The sequence below is a fragment of the Dendrobates tinctorius genome, unplaced genomic scaffold (assembly GCF_039654945.1).
Source record: "Dendrobates tinctorius isolate UK_male_01 unplaced genomic scaffold, ASM3965494v1 ptg000081l, whole genome shotgun sequence".
Taxonomy (NCBI): domain Eukaryota; kingdom Metazoa; phylum Chordata; class Amphibia; order Anura; family Dendrobatidae; genus Dendrobates; species Dendrobates tinctorius.
Genome location: NW_027361749.1, coordinates 17,580,456 through 17,595,741, shown reverse-complemented (window position 1 = coordinate 17,595,741; position 15,286 = coordinate 17,580,456). Strand labels below are relative to the sequence as shown.

Here is a 15,286-nt window from a genome sequence, read left to right as displayed (position 1 = left end):
CAAGGGTAACGGGAGAAATTGGACCCCAAAAGTTCTTGTACAATTTGTCCTGAGTACGCTGATACCCCATATATGCAGGTAAACCACTGTTTGGGCACATGGCAGAGCTCATAAGGGAAGGAGCGCCGTTTGACTTTTCAATGCAAAATTGGCTGGATTTGAGATCGGACGCCATGTCGCGTTTGGAGAGCCCATGATTTGCCTAAACAGTGGAAACCCCGACAAGTGACACCAATTTGGAAAGTAGACCCACTAATGAACTTATCTAGATATGTGGTGAGCACTTTTAATCACCAAGTGTTTCACAGTCTGTAATGTAGAGTTGTAAAAATAAAAAACTTGCATTTTTTTCACAAAAATTATCTTTTTGCCACCATTTTTTTTATTTTCCCAAGGGTAACAGGAGAAATTGGACCCTAAAAGTTGTTGTGCAATTTGTCCTGAGTAGGCTGATACCCCATATGTGGGGGTAAACCACTGTTTGGGGGCATGGCAGAGCTTGGAAGGGAAGGAGCACCGTTTGAGTTTTTCATCGCAGAATTGGTTGGAATTGAGATCAAATGCCATGTCGCGTTTGGAGAGCACCTGATTTGCCAAAACAGTGGAAACCTCCCAATTCTAACTCCAACCCTAACCCCAACACACCCCTATCCCTAATCCCAACCCTAGCCATAACCCTAACCACAAACCTAACACTAATCACAACCCTAACCTTAATCCCAACCCTAACCCTACTTCCCACCCTAACCCTAACTTTAGCCTCAACCCTAACCCTAACTTTAGCCTTAACCCTAATCCTAACCACAGCCCCAACCCTAACCATAACCCCAACTCTAATGGTAAAATGGAAATAAATACTTTTTTTTATTTAAATATTTTTCACTAACTAAGATGGTGATAAAGGGGGGTTTGATTTACTATTTATAGCTGGTTTTTATAACGTGTTTTTATGTCACACAGCTGTCACACAAAGACGCTTTTTATTGCAAAAAGTAGTTTTCGCATCACCACATTTTGAGAGCTATAATCTTTCCATATTTTGGCCCACAGAGTCATGTGAGGTCTTGTTTTTTTGTGGGACAAGTTGACGTTTTTATTAGTAGCATTTTCAGGCACATGACATTTTTTGATCGCTTTTTATTCTGATTTTTGGGAGGCAGAATGTACAAAAACCAGCAATTCATGAATTTCTTTTGGGGGGGCGTTTATACCATTCCACGTGTAGTAAAATTGATAAAGCAGTTTTATTTTTTGGGTCAGTATGATTACAGCGATACCTCATTTATCTCATTTTTATGCTTTGGCGCTTTTATACAATAAAAACTATTTTAAATAAAAAATAATTATTTTTGCATAATTTTATTCTGACAGCTATAACTTTTTCATTTTTCTGGTGATGGAGCTATATGGGGGCTTGTTTTTAGTGGAACAAGATGACATTTTCAGCGGTACCATGTTTATTTATATCCATCATTTTGATCACGTGTTATTCCACTTTTTGTTTGAGGTATGATGATAAAGCATTGTGTTCTTGGCTTGTTTTTTTAATGGTTTTCACTAAAGGGGTTATCTAGTGGGACAGTTTTATTGGTCGGGTTGTTACGACGCGGGGATACCAAATATGTGTACTTTTGTTTAGATTTTTTTAAATTCAAATATTTATTTGTTGTTTGAATAAATATTGATATTTTTATTATTTTTTAAAACATTTTTACAATTATTTAATTTTTTTTTATTTAATTCTTACTTTTACACTTTGTCCCACTATGGGACACTCATTTTGTGCAGGTTGATCGCTTCTATAGTATGCAGATCTGCTGTCAGCGCTGCACTGACCTGTGAGACTTCCTGACATGCACTGCGCATGACAGGAAGTCTCTCAGGCCTGGAGATCCAGATGTCGTCATGATGACATCGGGTCTCCATGGCAGTGATTGGGACCCCGCGTCATGCTACAGGGTCTCTGATCCCCTCTACCTGCTCCGGAACGCTGCGATCATGTTTGATCACAGTGTTCCGGGGGTTAAAGTGCTGGGAGCGGTCAGTAACAGCTCCTGGCACTTAGTACTATTCCGTCTATGGGAATTATGTCCCAGGGCACATGGACGGAATTGTACATCTAATGGCAGAAAGGGGTTAAATAAGCACTTATCCCATCAAACATTTATCCTCTTAATATATTGCAGTCCTCATATTACAAAGCACTGTGTACTTACCATTGCTCATTTTGGCTTTCTATTCAGTAAATTCTTCTATTTTCTCTGCTCTATGTAGAAACAGGAAGTCTCTTTCCCTGCATAAATCATTCCTCTCTTAAACTCCTTACCTAGCTTCTCTGTTCCTCCCCCTGCCACGGACTTTTGCAGTGATTGATGACTCATGCAGCGAAAACTGACCTCCTGTTTCTACATATAGCTTAGAAGGATTGAGCTAGTCGGTTTGTAATTACGTGATATCATAGAACTAATGTAAAAGACAAGAAATAACTTTGTAGAAAGGGAAAATGAGCACTTGTAAATACATAGTGCTATGTAATATGATTATTGCAATATATTAAGAGGATAAGAATATTGATGGGAGTGTCACAATTCCGCCCTTCAGAGTGTCATGGGCAGCAATCTGTAGCAGAGGCATGCTGAGCTGTCAGTATGTTATTATTATTTATTTATATAGCACCATTAATTCCATGGTGTTGTACATGAGAAGGGGTTACATACAAAGTTATAGATATCATTAACCGTAAACAAATTTACAATGACAGACTGGTGCAGAGGAGAGAGGACCCTGTCCTTGCAGACTTACATTCTACGGGATAGTGGGGAAGAGACAGAAGGTCGGGGGTGCAGCAGCTCTGGTGGTGATGAGGCGGCAGCTCGGGCAGTGTTGAGGTGGCAAAATGGTTATTGCAGGCTTTAAGCTTTCCTGAAAAGATTGGTTCCGTTTGAAGAATCCGAGGGAGGTAGATAACCGGACGTGTTGAGGAATGGAGTTCCAGAGGATAGGGGATATTCGGGAGAAATCTTGGAGGCAGTTGTCTGAGGAACGAATAAGTGTGGAGGAGAGTAGGAGGTCTTGTGAGGATTGAAGATTACGTGAGGGAAGATATTGGGAGATTAGTTCAGAGATATAGGGAGGGAACAGGTTGTGGATGGCTTTGTTGGTCAGTGTTAGTAGTTTGAACTGTATTCATTGGGGAATTGGGAGCCAGTGGAGGGATTTGCAGATGGGAGGGAGATGGATTAGTCGGGCAGCAGAGTTGAGGACAGACTGGAGTAGTGCAAGAGAGTTAGCAGGGAGGCCACAGAGGAGAGTGTTGCAGTAGTCAAGCCAGGAGAAGATGAGGGCAGTATGTTGATTGACATCTCAGTCATCCAGTCAGTGCAGGGACATGCTGAGCTGTCAGTGTGTTGATTGACAACTCAGCTGTCCAATTAGAGACTGAGAGATGCTGGGTTTCTTGCAGGTTCTTCCTGTTTCTAACTAATTTCTTGCTGCTTGACTAAGCTCGCAGCCCAGATCTCTGCTAATTGTAACATTTGCTCTGTGGTTCTACTTGCTTGGTTCTGTGCTCTGTTCACTGATTTTTTGCTGCCTGACTTTGGACGTGGTTCTGATTATCCACTTGGTCAACCCCTCTGCTCTGATCCACTTTTCTCCTGGTATTCTGACATCAGACCGTGACTTGACTTTGCCTTTGTTTTTGCCCTTTGGCTTATGACATGCTCTCTTGGTATCTGACGCCGGAATGTTTGACTATCCTGCCTCTCAGCTTGATTGTGAACGGTAACTAGTGTTACTGAGTGCTTCTATAAGGGCTTATACTCATCTTTGATAAAAACGGGCAAGTGCAATTTAATAAACAATCGGATTGCACTATGACCAATGTTAATCTATGATTCTCTGCTTATCTGTGATTTTTTTGATTAGATGAAATCAGACTGAGAAAAAAAATCACAGCATGCTGTGATTGTCCTCATATATCTGAGGAGACCTGCCAATGCAAATCAATGGGTGCAAGAAAAAAAAATTGCACAGTACTCAGACCATGTGAGTGCCATCCATAGGGATGAGCGAGTAGTGAAATACTCGGACTCGCTGTACTCGTTACGAGTAGCTCCTAATACTCGGGTACTCATAACGAGTAGCGAGTCCAATGTAAGTCTGTGGAAAATGCAAGTAATGGGCAGAGAATGTGTTTAGACGGAGACTATGTGTGCATGGAGAATGTGTGCGGGGGTCTGTGGGGCTGTGTGTGTGCAGGGCCTGTGCGGGTATCGTCAGATGGGACTACTTGTCCCATATGGATATGACGGCTACAGTGACAGCATTAGCGGATGATGGGAAAGTAGTATTCCCATCATCCGGCTAATGTGATGAATGTAAAAAAAAAAGACATACAGAACATACACAACATATAACATACAGTACATACACATAACATACAACACATAATATAGAGTACATACCGCACACACCTAATTCCCCGAAGCCATCGATCACCTGTAATAACCATAAAATAATAAAGCATCCTATACTCACCTTTCCGCCATAATCCCATTAATAGCGAGGGTCCCAAGTTGATCTCCGGTGGAGAGCAGCCACATCAGCTGATGCAACCGCTCTCCGGAGGCTCCAGCGATACAGTGATGCTGCGAGGCAAGCTAATCACAGTAATTCCATAACAAAGAAGGCTCTGGCTTTACTGTGATTGGCTAACACATGCCGGCGGGAGATCCGAATATTGCGAGGCAAGTAGTGAAATTTACTCGCTACGATTCGAGTACCGCGAGTACCTCATTACTCGCCGAGTACCGAATCCTAACGAGTATACTCGCTCATCCCTAGCCATCCAATGTTTACACACCGATGTCCTTTGAAAAGCCGGAAATTCATCTGCTCAATACAGTAAAATCACAGCATGAACCGACAAAATAGAATAGATAGATATAAAGATGTCAGTCACATATATAATTGGTAGAGTGCTTGTGTAGCCTACTGTATATGTATTTTTTAACATACTAAATTATGTTGAGAAAAAATGGTGTGAGATCCCCCGATATTTTATTAACCAGTGGAAAGAAAGCAAACAGCTGGGGGAGATGTTTCTAGCTTGGGAAGGGGAATACTCATGGAGCTTCCCAGGCTATTAATATCAGCTCACAGCCCTGCTATATGTAGCAGAAATCATCTCCTATGAATGTGGCCGGGATTCATAGGAGATCTGCAATGATAAGCACAGGGGGGAGTCTTTTGCAGACCCCAGGTTGTCATGCCAACCTATCTGGGCCGATGGGCACGGTTTGTGACGCGCCTCCGTTTTGCGCAAGTTAAATTAAGCTGTCAAAGATTAACATCAGCAGTTAATATTATAAAAGCCGTGGATGGATAGCGATTCCACCCTCCAATGTTATGGGCACAAGGCAACTAATCAAATCAGCTGTCATTTGCTGGGAAAGATGCAGGCTCAGCACCGCAGCCCGCATCAAAGGGAGAGACATGATCTCTGACGTACCTATACATCAAAGGTTGTGAAGGGGTTAAAGGACACATAATTTAGTGCGCTGTAATTGATTGAACAAAATCTTGATAAACCTGTTATGACTGGACAGTGACTTTTTCTTCTTGTCTAGGTTGCAGTTGGACTTCCTCACATGACACTATACCAAGAAAGCTGTATATTATACTATTGTCAATTATGAAGAAAAAAATCAGGCACATTTATTTATTTTCTTCTGTTGTATTGTTAAAGTGAATTTGTCAGCAGGATGGTCATGTAGCTCTTTAAAAGATAAGTTCAGCATTACCTTTACATGACCAGTGCTCTTCCATTCCTGAGAAATCAATGTTTGAATTTATATGCAAATAAGATTGTAGAGCTATTTGGTTCCACTTCTTGAGGTCACACTCCAAAGAGGCTGTCAGTCAAGCAGGAGGAGTTGGTGCTGGGCAGGGAAGAGAGCTGGAGTGACAGAGGCTTCAATTCTATCATTACCATTTGCATATTAATTGAAAAGCTGATTTCTCAGTAATGGAGGGATGGACTGGCTATGTAAAGGTGTTGTTGGACTTGTCTTTGAAAGAGCTACATGCATTTATAATTTTGGGAGTGAAACCCCGCTGGCTGATTCCCTTTAAATATATGATTAGTATTTGTGTCGCATGGAATGGTACAATAAATCAAATGTGTATTCGAAATGTTATTTGATATGAGCGTAGAATGATAGTGATTACAATGGATGGGGAAGCTATAATTTGTATTTCATTACTATTTTCTGCAATGTTTTCTCTACAGCGTCTCTGGTTGCCCACTGGCTGACAAGACATTGAAGTCTCTTATGGCTGCAAATTCCCAAGAACTTAAGTACGTGGTAAAATATATATATGTATATGTTATTCACTGTCCCCTGTAAAATGTAAGCACATATAGAGACAAGTATCTTTTTGTTATATTCAGTACTTTAAATAACGGTTAGTTTTGGATGCTATGAAAGTGTTGCATGAAAAAGTCATGAATATCTGTTAAAGGTAATCTGTCACCCCTTTTTTCGAATATTAGCTGCCGACACCGACATCAGGGGCTTATCTACAGCATTCTGTAATGCTGTAGATAAGCCCCCGATGTAACCTGAAAGATAAGAAAAAAAGAGTTAGATTATACTCACCAGGGGGACGGTCCGGTCCGATGGGTGTCGAGGTCCAGTCCGGTGCCTCCCATCTTCATATGATGCCATCCTCTTCTTTCCTTCCTTTGGTGGCTCCGGCGCAGGCGCACTGCTCTGCCCTGTTGAGAGCAGAGTCCAGCAGTGCGCAGGCTCTGGGAGAGGTCTGGCACCTGCGCACTGCAGTATTCTGCTCTGCCCTCAACAGGACAGAGCAGTGCGCCTGTGCCGGAGCCACGACAGGAAGGAAAGAAGAGGATGACATCGTATGAAGATGGGAAGTACTGGACCGCAACACCCATCGGACCAAGACCGGACCGCCCCATGGTGAGTATAATCTAACTCCTTTTTCTTATCTTTCAGGTTACATCAGGGGCTTATCTACAGCATTACAGAATGCTGTAGATTAACCCCTGATGTCAGTGCTGCCAGCTCATATTCGAAAAAAGGGGTGACAGATTCCCTTTAATGGGAATCTGTCACCAGGTTTTTGCTGGCTTATCTGGGAGCAGCTAGATACAGTCATATGTAAAAGTTTGGGCACCCCTATTAATGTTAACCTTTTTTCTTTATAACAATTTTGGTTTTTGCAACAGCTATTTCAGTTTCCTATATCTAATAACTGATGGACTCTGTTATATTTCTGGATTCAAATGAGGTTTATTGTACTAACAGAAAATATGCAATCTGCATTTAAACAAAATTTGTCTGGTGCAAAAGTATGGGCACCTCAACATAAAAGTGACATTAATACTTTGTAGATCCTCCTTTTGCAAAAATAACAGCCTCTGGTCGCTTCCTGTAGCTATTAATGAGTTCCTGGATCCTGGATGAAGGTATTTTTGACCATTCCTGTTTACAAAACAATTCCAGTTCAGTTAAGTTTGATGGTCGCCGAGCATGGACAGCCCGCTTCAAATCATCCCACAGATGTTCAATGATATTCAGGTCTGGGGACTGGGATGGCCATTCCAGAACATTGTAATTGTTCCTCTGCATGAATGCCTGAGTAGATTTGGAGCGGTGTTTTGTATCATTGTCTTGCTGAAATATCCATCCCCTGCGTAACTTCAACTTCGTCACTGATTCTTGCACATTATTGTCAAGAATCTGCTGATACTGAGTTGAATCCATGCGACCCTCAACTTTAACAAGATTCCCGGTGCCGGCATTGGCCACACAGCCCCAAAGCATGATGGAACCTCCACCAAATTTTACTGTGGGTAGCAAGTGTTTTTCTTGGAATGCTGTGTTTTTTAGTCTCCATGCAGAACGCCTTTTTGTATGACCAAACAACTCAATCTTTGTTTCATCAGTCCACAGGACCTTCTTCCAAAATGTAACTGGCTTGTTCAAATGTGCTTTTGCATACCTCAGGTGACTCTGTTTGTGGCGTGCTTGCAGAAACGGCTTCTTTCGCATCACTCTCCCATACAGCTTCTCCTTGTGCAAAGTGCGCTGTATTGTTGAACAATGCACAGTGACACCATCTGCAGCAAGATGATGCTGCAGGTCTTTGGAGGTGGTCTGTGGATTGTCCTTGACTGTTCTCACCATTCTTCTTCTCTGCCTTTCTGATATTTTTCTTGGCCTGCCACTTCTTGGCTTAACAAGAACTGTAAATGTGTTCTTCCATTTCCTTACTATGTTCCTCACAGTGGAAACTGACAGGTTAAATCTCTGAGACAACTTTTTGTATCCTTCCCCTGAAAAGCTATGTTGAATAATCTTTGTTTTCAGATCATTTGAGAGTTGTTTTGAGGAGCCCATGATGCCACTCTTCATAGGAGAATCAAATAGGAGAACTACTTGCAAGTGGCCACCTTAAATACCTTTTCTCATGATTTGATACACCTGGCTATGAAGTTCAAAGCTCAATGAGGTTACAAAACCAATTTAGTGCTTCAGGAAGTCAGTAAAAAGTAGTTAGGAGTGTTCAAACCAAGAAAATGATAAGGGTGCCCATACTTTTGCACCGGACAAATTTTGTTTAAATGCAGATTGCACATTTTCTGTTAGTACAATAAACCTCATTGGAATCCAGAAATATAACTGAGTCCATCAGTTATTAGATATATGAAACTGAAATAACTGTTGCAAAAACCAAAATTGTTATAAAGAAAAAAGGTTAAAATTAATAGGGGTGCCCAAACTTTTACATATGACTGTATATACACAGAGACCCCGATTATATTGAAGTATCACCTTCTGGTCTGGTTAGTGTAGCTTTCATAAATCACTGTTTTATCACCAGGAGATTAAGATTATCACTAGACAACTAGTAAATCTGCTGCCAATTCATCTAACTCCGCCCCCACAAATGAATGGCAGCTTTCTGTCTGCACAGTGTACAAAGAAAGCTGCCAATCAGTGGTGTGGGTGGGGTTATACAGAGCTCAGCATTTAGAGAACTGCTAGATCTGCTGTGAATAAAACCGTTTTAAATAAAAACTGCAGCAAGCAGTACAGTAAGTGATACATTGTTGAAATCAGGATCTTTTCTCCTACATTATGCTGCTCTCAGATGGGGTAGGAAAAGCTAGTTCAAATTCCTTTTAATTAGAAAATGCAAGGAATTCACTGAAAATGACATCAAATCTGAAAAGCACTACAGGTAAAAAACAGCCTTACTTACAAAAACCTGATTACAATGCTAATGTACTACAGGATACAGCAGACCCATGATAAAGGCAGAGGCAGCACAAGTGCAAAATACTGATAAAACAACCACTCACACACCTGCCAATCATGAATGGGGTGATTGCTTATTATTCTAAATACACATACTGATTGTATAGGATGGATAAGTCTCTTATAAGACACAAGTCATATAGATACACGTAGTGCACCATGCCGGCTTACGGCGTATTGGTCACACCCATACTATTCGGTCAGGTAGGCTGCCCAGTACTCTATGAGTGCACCAGACTGCAATTGGAATATTTATAATTATTTATTATAATTATTAAAATAGGCAACCATCCCCTTTGTTTATGGGAGGTTGTGAGTGATTATTTTATTAGTATTTTGTACCTGTACTGTCTCAGCCTTTATCATGCCGCTGCTGCATTCTGCAATGCATTGTAACCAAGTATTGGTAAATATGGCTGCTTTTATTCTGTGATGTTTTTTGGATGATGCCATTTTCAGTGGATTGTTTTTTTTAATGTAGGGACTCAAAGTACAATGAGGACCTTTGACATGGGTGGTGAGCTTGTGTATTTTGCACAAAATATCAACCCATACCTCATCTATTTTCCTTCTTTTACAGAGTGCAGCCAAGTCCTGTAGCGTCAGTGGGGGGGATTGAGGTGTCTGTCCTTGTGGAGTGCACTTTCAGAGTGGTGGGCAGCCACATACAGGGTTAAGTGTGCCTCAGTGGCATGTGCGGATGCAGTGTCCACCACTGGTCCTATACAAGCCTTATCTGTCTGCATTTAGACTGAAAGTTAACCACTCCCTCCAAGATTGGCAGGTGTGTGAGTGGTTGTTTTATCAGTGTTTTGCCCCTACACTGCTTCTGCCTTATATCATTGGGGCACACCACACCTTGTAGTGCATAAGTAATGTGACTAGGTGTTAGTAAGTTTGGCCGCTTTTTTCTGTGATTTTTTTTTTGTTTTAAATGACTGCAATCATGTTATACAAAACTATGATCAAAAATGGTAAAAAAAAAATCAAACTTTCAATTATTTATTTAAACTAGCGTAAATTATAATAATCACGATTTAGGTGTAAAAAAAAACTGCAAAGGAGACCTGAAAATAAGGTCTTAGTTTTCTGCAAGATGATTAGTTTTGTAAGGCTGGCTTATTATGACACCAAATATATATAAAAGTGAAGAAATTTCTGTATCACCCCATCGTCCAAACTGTATGATGTTTATTCATGGCGCATGCAATGTTTCGTACCATTGACTCGTTAAAGAACTCTGGTGATGAAACGTTGTAAGCCTGGTGAATAACCGTGATACATTTCGGATGAAATTGAAGTGCTGCAGATAGTCTTTCATTATTATATGGATTTTGTGGATGTCCTTGGACTTGAATGACATCCTGCTTTGCTGAAGTGTGTTGCTTTTCTTTCTGCACCAAACGTATATACTGCTGCTTTTTCGTCACTTCGACTCCCTTGAAAAATGAAAAAAAAAGAGATCAGAATGTCAATCTATCCCCCAAAGAGGCACCAATAAAATTTATATCTTGTCCCACAAAAAAACCAGAACATGATGATTGAAAGCACACTTTTACCTCCCCAAATTCTTTTTTTTTCCTAGAGGGCCAAGCTGCAGCTTTTATGGGTATCATTTTGGTGTCTGTCTAGATGATTTTATGATCACTTTTTTTTTTTACCATTTTTCCAGAATGTTTAAAGGACATAAAAGGCGATTTTGCCATTTTGATTGTTTTTTCCTTTTTGTGTAGACCATCTGGGGAAATAGAAAGAGCAACATTAGAAAGTCCTTAACCCCTTCACCACCAAGGGTGGTTTGCACGTTCATGACCGGGCCAATTTTTACTATTCTGACCACTGTACCTTTATGAGGTCATAACTCTGGAACGCTTCCATGGATCCCGGTGATTCTGACATTGTTTTCTCGTGACATATTGTACTTCATGATAGTGGTAAAATTTCATTCAAATAACTTGCATTTATTTGTGAAAAAAATGGAAATTTGGCAAAAATTTTGAAAATTTCGCAATTTTCCAACTTTGAATTTTTATGCCCTTAAATCACAGAGATACAGCACACAAAAAACTTGATAACTAACATTTCGCACATGTTTACTTTACATCAGCACAATTTTGGAACCAAAATTTTTTTCTGTTAGGAAGTTATAAGGGTTAAAAGTTGACCAGCGATTTCTCATTTTTACAACACCATTTTATTTTTAGGACCACATCACATTTGAAGACATTTTGAGGGGTCTATATGATAGAAAATACCCAAAAGTGACACCATTATAAAAACTGCACCCCTTAAGTTGCTCAAAACCACATTCAAGAAGTTTATTAACCCTTTAGGTGCGTCATAGGAATTTTTTTGAATATTTAAAAAAAAATGAACATCTAACTTTTTTTCACAAAAAAAATACTTCAGGTTCAATTTTTTTTATTTTACCAAGGGTAACAGGAGAAATTGGACTGCAAAAGTTATTGTGCAATTTATCCTGAGTACGCTGATACCTGATCTGTGGGGGGAACGACTGTTTCGGCGCATGGCAGAGCTCAGAATGGAAGGAGCGCCATTTGACTTTTTCAATGCAAAATTGGCTGGAATTCAGATCGGACGCCATGTCACGTTTGGAGAGTCCCTGATGTACCTAAACAGTGGAAACCCCCTACAAGTGACCCCATTTTGGAAACTAGACCCCCCCAAGGAACTTATCTAGATATGTGGTGAGAACTTTGAACCCACAAGGGCTTTACAGAAGTTTATAACGTACAGCGGTACAATTAAAAAATCATATTTTTTCCACAAAAATGATCTTTTCACCCCAATTTTTATTTTTCCAAGGGTAACAGGACCCTAAAAGTTATTGTGCAATTTGTCCTGAGTACGCTGATACCCCACATGTGGGGGTAAACCACTATTTGGGATCATGGCAGAGCTCGGAAGGGAAGCAGCGCCATTTGACGTTTTTGGCTGGAATTGAGATCGGACACCATGTCGCGATTGGAAAACCCCTGATGTACCAAAACAGTGGAAACCCCCCCCAAATGACACCATTTTGGAAACTAGACCCCCTAAGGAACTTATCTAGATGTGTGGTGAGAACTTTGAACCCCCAAGGGCTTCACAGAAGTTTATAACATAAAGCCGTACAATTAAAAAATCATATTTTTTCCACAAAAATGATCTTTTCACCCTCAATTCTTATTTTTCCAAGGGTAACAGCACCCTAAAAGTTATTGTGCAATTTGTCCTGAGTACGCTGATACCCCACATGTGGGGGTAAACCACTATTTGGGCGCATGGCAGAGCTCGGAAGGGAAGCAGCGCCATTTGACGTTTTTGGCTGGAATTGAGATCGGACACCATGTCGCGATTGGAAAACCCCTGATGTACCTAAACAGTGGAAACCCCCAACAAATGACACCATTTTGTAAACTAGACCCCCCAAGTAACTTATCTAGATGTGTGGTGAGCACTTTGAACCCCCCAGTGCTTCACAAAAGTTTATAACGCCCGGGCGTGAAAATAAAAAATTCGTATTTTTTCCACAAACATGATCTTTTAGTCATCATTTTTTTATTTTCCCAAGGGTAACAGGAGAAATTGGACCCCAAAAGTTGTTGTCCAATTTGTCCTGAGTATGCTGATACCCCATATGTGGGAGAAAACTACTGTATGGGCACACGTCGGGGTTCGGAAGGGAAGCAGTGACGTTTTGGAATGCAGACATTGATGGAATGGTCTGCGGGTGTCATGTTGCCTTTGGAGAGCCCCTAATGTACCTAAACAGTGGAAACCCCCCACAAATGACCCCATTTTGAAAACTAGACCCCCTAAGGAACTTATCTAGATGTGAGGTGAGCACTTTGAACCCCCAAGGGCTTCACAGAAGTTTATAATGCCAGGGCATGAAAATAAAAAATTCGTATTTTTTCCACAAACATGATCAATTAGTCCCCAATTTTTTTATTTTCCCAAGGGTAACAGGAGAAATTGAACCCCAAAAGTTGTTGTCCAATTTGTCCTGAGTACGCTGACACCCCATATGTGGGAGGAAACTACTGTATGGACACACGCCAGGGCTCGGAAGGGAAGTAGTGACGTTTTGGAATGCAGACATTGATGGAATGGTCTGCGGGTGTCATGTTGCCTTTGGAGAGCCCCTAATGTACCTAAACAGTGGAAACACCCACAAATGACCCCATTTTGGAAACGAGAACCCCTAAGGAACTTATCTAGATGTGTGGTGAGCACTTTGAACCCCCAAGGGCTTCACAGAAGTTTATAATGCCCGGGCATGAAAATAAAAAAAATCGTATTTTTTCCACAAACATGATCAATTAGTCCCAAATTTTTTCATTTTCCCCAGGGTAACAGGAGAAATTGGACCCCAAAAGTTGTTGTCCAATTTGTCATGAGAACGCTGACACCCCATATGTGGGAGAAAACTACTGTATGGACACACGTCGGGGCTCGGAAGGGAAGCAGTGACGTTTTGGAATGCAGACTTTGATGGAATGGTCTGCGGGTGTCATGTGCGTTTGGAGAGCCCCTAATGTACCTAAACTATTGAAACTCCCCACAAGTGACCCCATTTTGGACACTAAACCCCCCACGGAACGTATCTAGATGTGTGGTGAGCACTTTGAACCCCCAAGTGCTTCACAGAAGTTTATAACGCTCGGACGTGAAAATAAAAAAATCATTTTTTTCCACAAAAATGATATTTTTGCCCCCAATTTTTTATTTTCCTAAGGGTAACAGGAGAAATTGGACCCCAAAAATTGTTTTGCAATTTGTCCTGAGTAGGCTAATACCCTACATCTGGGGGTAAAACACTGTTTGGGCGCATGGCCGAGCTTGGAAGGGAAGGAGCACCATTTGAATTTTTCAACTCAGAATTGGCTGGAATTCAGATCAGACGCCATGTTGCATTTGGAGAGCCCCTGATGTGCCCAAACCGTGGAAACCCACAATTCTAACTCCAACCCGAACCCCAACACACCCCTAACCCTAATCTCAGCCCTAACCCTAACCCTAACCCTAGCCCTAACCCTAACCCTAACCCTACCCTAACCCTACCCTAACCCTAACCCTAACCCTAGCCCTAGCCCTAACCCTAGCCCTAACCCTAACCCTAATGGAAAAATGGAAATAAATACATTTTTTTATTTTATTATTTTTCCCTAACTAAGGGGGTGATAACGGGGGGGTTTGATTTACTATTTATGGCGGTTTTTATGTTTGCCAGCTGTCGCATGCTAAAAGACGCTTTTTATTGTAAAAATAGTTTTTGCATCACCACATATTGAGAGCTATAATTTTTCCGTATTTTGACCCACCGAGTCATGTGAGGTCTTATTTTTTGCTGGACGAGTTGACGTTTTTATTTGTACCATTTTCGGGCACGTGTCATTTTTTGATCGCTTTTTATTCCGATTTTTGGGACGCAAAATGAACAAAAACCAGCGTTTCATGAATTTCTTTTGGGGGAGTGCGTTTACACCGTTCCGCGTGCGTTAAAATTGATAAAGCGCTTTTATTCTTCGGGTCAGTACGGTTACAGCGATACCTCATTTAGGTCGTTTTTTTATGTTTTGTCGGTTTTATGCAATGAAAACTATTTTATATAAAAAATAATTATTTTTGCATTGCTTTATTCTGTGAGCTATAACTTTTTTATTTTTTCGCTGATGATGCTGTGTCATGGCTCTTTTTTTGCGGGACAAGATGACGTTTTCAGCGGTACCATGGATATTTATGTGCGTCTTTTTGATCGCGCGTTATTACACTTTTTGTTTGGCAGTATGATAATAAATCATTATTTTTTGCTTCGTTTTTTATTTTTATTTTTTAAGGGGTTCGCTAAAGGGGTTAACTAATGGGACAGTTTTATAGGGCGGGTCGTTACGGACACGGTGATACCTAATATGTGTACTTTTATTTTGTTT

At 40.8% G+C, this 15,286-nt stretch overlaps 1 protein-coding gene across 8 annotated transcripts in view; it reads left to right on the top strand.

Moving 5' to 3' along the window:
• The window catches only part of ST18 (ST18 C2H2C-type zinc finger transcription factor), a 438,484-nt gene that overhangs the window by 362,677 nt on the left and 60,521 nt on the right, over positions 1 to 15,286 (top strand). For all 8 annotated transcript variants that reach the window (XR_012233808.1, XM_073583795.1, XM_073583796.1 and 5 more), the window contains one exon: positions 6,293 to 6,361. Coding sequence is in view for 7 of the 8 variants with exons in the window: in XM_073583795.1 (XP_073439896.1) it covers positions 6,293 to 6,361 (69 nt within the window). In the remaining variant the exon portion in view is untranslated. The remainder of the gene's footprint in view (positions 1 to 6,292; positions 6,362 to 15,286) is intronic.